The sequence below is a fragment of the Rhagoletis zephyria genome, unplaced genomic scaffold (assembly GCF_001687245.7).
Source record: "Rhagoletis zephyria isolate East Lansing unplaced genomic scaffold, Rhagoletis_zephyria_1.1 Rzeph_scaffold_28298, whole genome shotgun sequence".
Classification (NCBI taxonomy): Eukaryota; Metazoa; Arthropoda; class Insecta; order Diptera; family Tephritidae; genus Rhagoletis; species Rhagoletis zephyria.
The window spans coordinates 1-4,936 of NW_016185355.1; the positions used below are offsets into that span (position 1 = coordinate 1).

Genomic DNA, 4,936 nt, shown 5'->3' on the forward strand with positions numbered 1-4,936 from the left:
CTTGCAGTGCTACCAGTCGCACCACCGTCGAACAAAAGAAGGCCGGAGGGTTCTGAGACATGAGAGCAGCACCTGCGCTTGACACACCCTCACCGGCGCTAGTGCCTTCGTTCACAATTAGATTTTGCACTGTGCTGACGAGCGTTTTCATCTGTTGCCAGTGCAGCACATACGGATGTCGCACGATCGTTTCATGTATACCCTTAAGCAAACCGGCAGCTGCCTCCCAGTCGGTGTTGCGTCGTATCGAAGGTTTCTTGGATATTTTCAAAAATACTTTGTCCACACGTCGCAATATGGTGATTAGTGAGTTGCGTAGCGCATCATTCGACCATTCAGCACGTGGCAAAATGGCTTGCATATAGCGCTGTAATCCACGGCATGCCATGGACTCGGGATCGTAGGGTGAGACCTTCAGCAGCGAATGCGCGATTTCTGCTAAACGCATATGGCATTTGGCATCCAACACCTCTGTGGTTTTGTTATCATTCGGCAGCTTCTTTGACAATTCCAACAAACGCGTGCTTGATTTGCTGAGGAAATCGCCGACTACTGAAAGCAGCACGTCACGAGGACGTCGATACTCTGTGCGTATCATTTCGGAATCTTCGCCAGAATCCATTATGTTCTTTGTGCGTGGATCGTTAACATATTTCGAGTGCGATTCCTCCTCGAAGTCAAGACCGGGCGAACAAGGTGGACCGCGACTACAATTGCGTTGCGATGAGCCCTTGTGTTCTGGGCTATTACGATATGGACCATTGTAACTCTTCGCCAGACCCTCGCAATTGTGGACCATAGTTCGTATGGCGACAGCCAACTGTAAAATTATGTCACGCTCCGATTTGCCTTGTAACGGAATATAGCTGGGCGATTGGATTTGTTGTAAATAGCATGGTAGTATAGCCTCAAGAATGATCTAGAAAGGATGGTTATTAATAATGTTTCCGAAAGACAGTCGATAATATCAGCTGCCAACCAGCATTTGATAGCCGCGGGTGCTCTCGGCAGAGTAAGAAACCACCATAACGCATAAGGTGATGCAATCCAACACAGTGACGTCACCATCTTCGTCGTGATAGCAAAAATCAATAGCTTTTAGCGGCTTGGGCTCTTTTACCAGTTCGGCGATATTTAATGGATCGGGCGAGGGGTCCTCCAAACTCAATAGTAAGTTGAATAAGCAACTCGATTGCACCTGAAATATTTGTAGAGAATATAAATGTAGATATATGTACATATACATACATATTATGCAAGTATGTAAGCGGGCATGTCAGTTAAATTTAAGAATTCGTATAAAATTTTCTACCAGCTTAACAGTTCATAACAATGTCCGCATGAAACAGGGCCCCTCAATCCCTCGTTTTTCCACCTGTTGGATACCTTCCAAACTTGCCTAGTTCAGCGAGCTCTTGAAATCGTTGTTCATTCTTGGAGAAACATTACTGATTTGTGGAAATAAAGGATAGAGCTTCCACTACACAAGCTGAGGAAACTTGCTAACAAAGGACAGTCCTATCGCCCCATGTCTCTCCTATCCCCTGCAGTGTATGTTAATTTTACTTATCGAAGATGCGCAAGCCACTTGAGAGAGTTTATTGGATGTTGTTGTTGTTGTTGTAGCGGCTACAACAACCCCGCCCAGATCGGTTGGTGTCTCAGTCGTTGTCGTCAAGTTCCACTAACGGCAACCCTAGGAAGCGTGCAGCTCCTGCGGGGTTTGCCCATAAGGACAAGGTCGTTAGGGATGTCGGGTTTGCCGGGCATGCAAAGAGATGTTTCGAGTCATGTGGGGTCTCTCCGCATGCCGGACATTCGTTAGGCACATCCTCATTCAGCCTACTCAAGTAGGAGTTTAACCTGCTGCAGTAGCCGGAGCGAAGTTGTGCAAGTGTAGTGCGCATTCCCACGACAGCCGGTTCTACGTACCGGAATGACTCGGGTTTTACCCGACCAAGGGCTGTTGTTTCGGCGATCTAACCCCGTTTAGGTCGGCGAAGTGTCTCAGAGTTTATTGGATCTTTGACGTTGCTGTTGGCATCTAGAAATGTTATTGATGACCTGTGATCGAAAGCAAGCGGCTATCTCTCCAATTTTCCTAGCTTCTTTACAGCAAGCGGCTACAACAACCCCGCCCAGATCGGTTGATATCTCAGTCGTTGTCGTCGACTTCCACTAACGGCAGCCCTAGAAGCATGCAGCCTCTACAGGGCCGGTCAACAGAGACAAAGCCGTTAGGGTTGTCGGGTTTTCCGGGCATGCGAAGGGATGTTTCGAGTCGTGAGGCGTCTTTCCANTCGGTTGATATCTCAGTCGTTGTCGTCGACTTCCACTAACGGCAGCCCTAGAAGCATGCAGCCTCTACAGGGCCGGTCAACAGAGACAAAGCCGTTAGGGTTGTCGGGTTTTCCGGGCATGCGAAGGGATGTTTCGAGTCGTGAGGCGTCTTTCCACATGCCGGACACTCATTTGGCACATCCGCATTTAGCCTACTCAGGTATGAGTTTAACCTGCTGCAGTAGCCAGAGCGAAGTTGGCTAGTGTGGTTCTTGTCTCCCGAGGCAGTTGAAGCTCCGTCACGTCAATGTCCGGTGGTTGTGTGCCTAGAACGGCACTCACAGGGCTAGAGTCTCCATAACTCGATACTGTGTCCCTGTGAATGCTTAATGAACCTCGGGACTTATTTCGTCAGTTCGTATAGACTTCAACCTGTTCTATATAACCATATAGCAGCTTGCCAAAATAACTCTGCTTGGCTTTGCTACAGAGGGGTCTTGTATTTTGAAGCAGCTAGCGCCCCCGCTTCCGATAGCTCTTTTCCCTAGAGACTCTGTCCCAATGGGGAAATATCTGAGCGTCTTCTAAGGGGCAGTTTGCGTCATCTGTCTTTGTGCGGAGACAATAATAAATAGAGGGTCCCGCAAGGAAAGTATTATAATTCTGACAGCCAGGTGGTACTCCAGGGTCTCTTAGCTTATGAAATCAAATCATCTTTGCTACTTGGGTGCATTGAGAAGCTCAACTTCCACCGCAGACACAATAACATTCAACTAGCGTGAGTACCCGGCAGCGAAGCCAACTCGGGAATTCCCCGATTTGCGGGGAATTTGAGTATGCGTGGGGAATCGGAGAATGGGCCGTTTTTTGTGGGGAATTTCAGTTTACGTGCAGAATTGGGAGATGAACTGCGTTTTGTGAGGAATAAGTGTTAACTAATTTATTCTTTTTTGCTTCACTAATTTCATAATGAGTTAAAAAAGGCGCATAAGAAATGCAGCTGCAACTACAACTACCGGGCTCGAAACGTAAAAGTAGTAAAAAGGCATGTTTCGGATTATAACAGTCGTGAACGCATTGATTGTCTCGTATACCGAATTACGAGACAATCAGTACGTTCACGACTGTTATAATCAGAAATATGCATTTTTACATGACGAGTTGCTCATCCACGACAGTTACGATTCGAAAATCGCTCGAAATTTTTACGAAAGTTTATAGATTTTTTTTTTTTTAATATTACACAAAGTTTGAAACTTGGATTTATACGCAGGATTGTGCCACACGGTTGCATTTTGGTCAACACTAATTTGAATCAACAAGTTCGTTAAATTTAAAGCAACAAACTTGTTGTGATTTACTAATGAAAGAAGTATGTAAATATTTATTTATTCACTTAATTTAATTAATTCCAAACATTTGAAAGGTACTCGACTTAAAAAGCTGTATTCGTAATCTGAACGCAGTCGACACCACTGTCGATATAGGAAATCCGACAGTGACTTCCACAAAGAAATTGAAGCGTATTTTGAAGAAAGTCAGAATAAGGAGAAATATACGTATAGGTGCTGTTTTGTTTTCCATCTGAAAGAATTTAAAAAATGTATTATGTTCGAAATGCAACCATGGACGCCAGCTGGCAGTGAAGCTTGCAAATGTTTGCTTATTCCTGTTCGCGCAAAACTAAGTAAGTTTCTCTCTTTGGGAGAGTAAGACACCTTATTCTCTGAATTTTATTACTGGCTAATTCTTAGTGGCAGTTGCATAGCGAACACTCCTAATATGTCAAAATACCTACAATTTTTTATTTTTTTTCGTAAATAAAAAGATATCCATGGGTAGGGAGTTTTACGAAGTTTCCGGCGAAATCGGGGGAATTTCATTGTCGAAATCGGCTAATTCTCCAAAAGGAGTTGGCTACCCTGGTACCTGGCCATAGTGGCAAAGACGGTAACGAGGTGGTGGACTGCCGCGCATGAGAGGAGGCAGCTATCACTCCAGTTGGCCCTGAGCCATAGTTTGGTAGGAATACGTAAAGCAAAGAGCATACTGGAATGGTATAACACGAACATTCCAAAGCTTAATAAATCTCACAAAAGACAAACTTAGAAAACTAACTTAGGATACTGCAGACTTAGAGGACATCTATGTTAGCTGGTCTTCGCGGGCTCTGAGACTCTACCGGCGAGTCACCACTACACGTCCTCATCTAATGTGATGCAGTCTGTAGAAGATGTGAGAGAAGCCTAGGACCAATGTGGTCACAGCTTAAGTATATTTACTCCCTTTCCCCCGAAAGCTGTTGAACCTCGTGAGGGATCTAGGTTTAAAAGAAGTTTTGTGAAGAGATGAGGGTGAGAGGCACAGTAGACCACAATAGATAACATGTCAAAACGTACGTTTCTTGGACTAACTAAGTATTCGCTATAAAAGGTCTCCTCCACAGGCTCGTTTTAAACTTCCTACCTAATGCTCATCATCCATCAGCGTACGTCATATCTACTCCTATTTGTTCAATAAACAAATTCCCCTCTTACCTTATGTGCCTCCCCGTACGTGCCATCCTCGTCCGTATCGAGTATCGCCGAAACCGAACCGAACATTTGTAATATGAACGGCTTACGATTCAGCAAATAGAATTGTTTGACTGCGTACT

The 4,936-nt window shown here is 44.9% G+C and overlaps 1 protein-coding gene across 1 annotated transcript; it reads right to left on the bottom strand.

Moving 5' to 3' along the window:
- Nucleotides 1-72: 72 nt before the first annotated feature.
- Nucleotides 73-4,883, bottom strand: LOC108382714 (protein unc-80 homolog; the record flags this gene model as incomplete). The annotated part of the gene is made up of 3 exons (XM_017639083.1): nucleotides 4,818-4,883; nucleotides 980-1,198; nucleotides 73-919 (listed from the first exon to the last, which is right to left on the bottom strand). Coding segments are annotated over exons 1-3 (1,132 nt in total), but the record flags the coding sequence as incomplete, so codon positions are not given.
- Nucleotides 4,884-4,936: the final 53 nt, after the last annotated feature.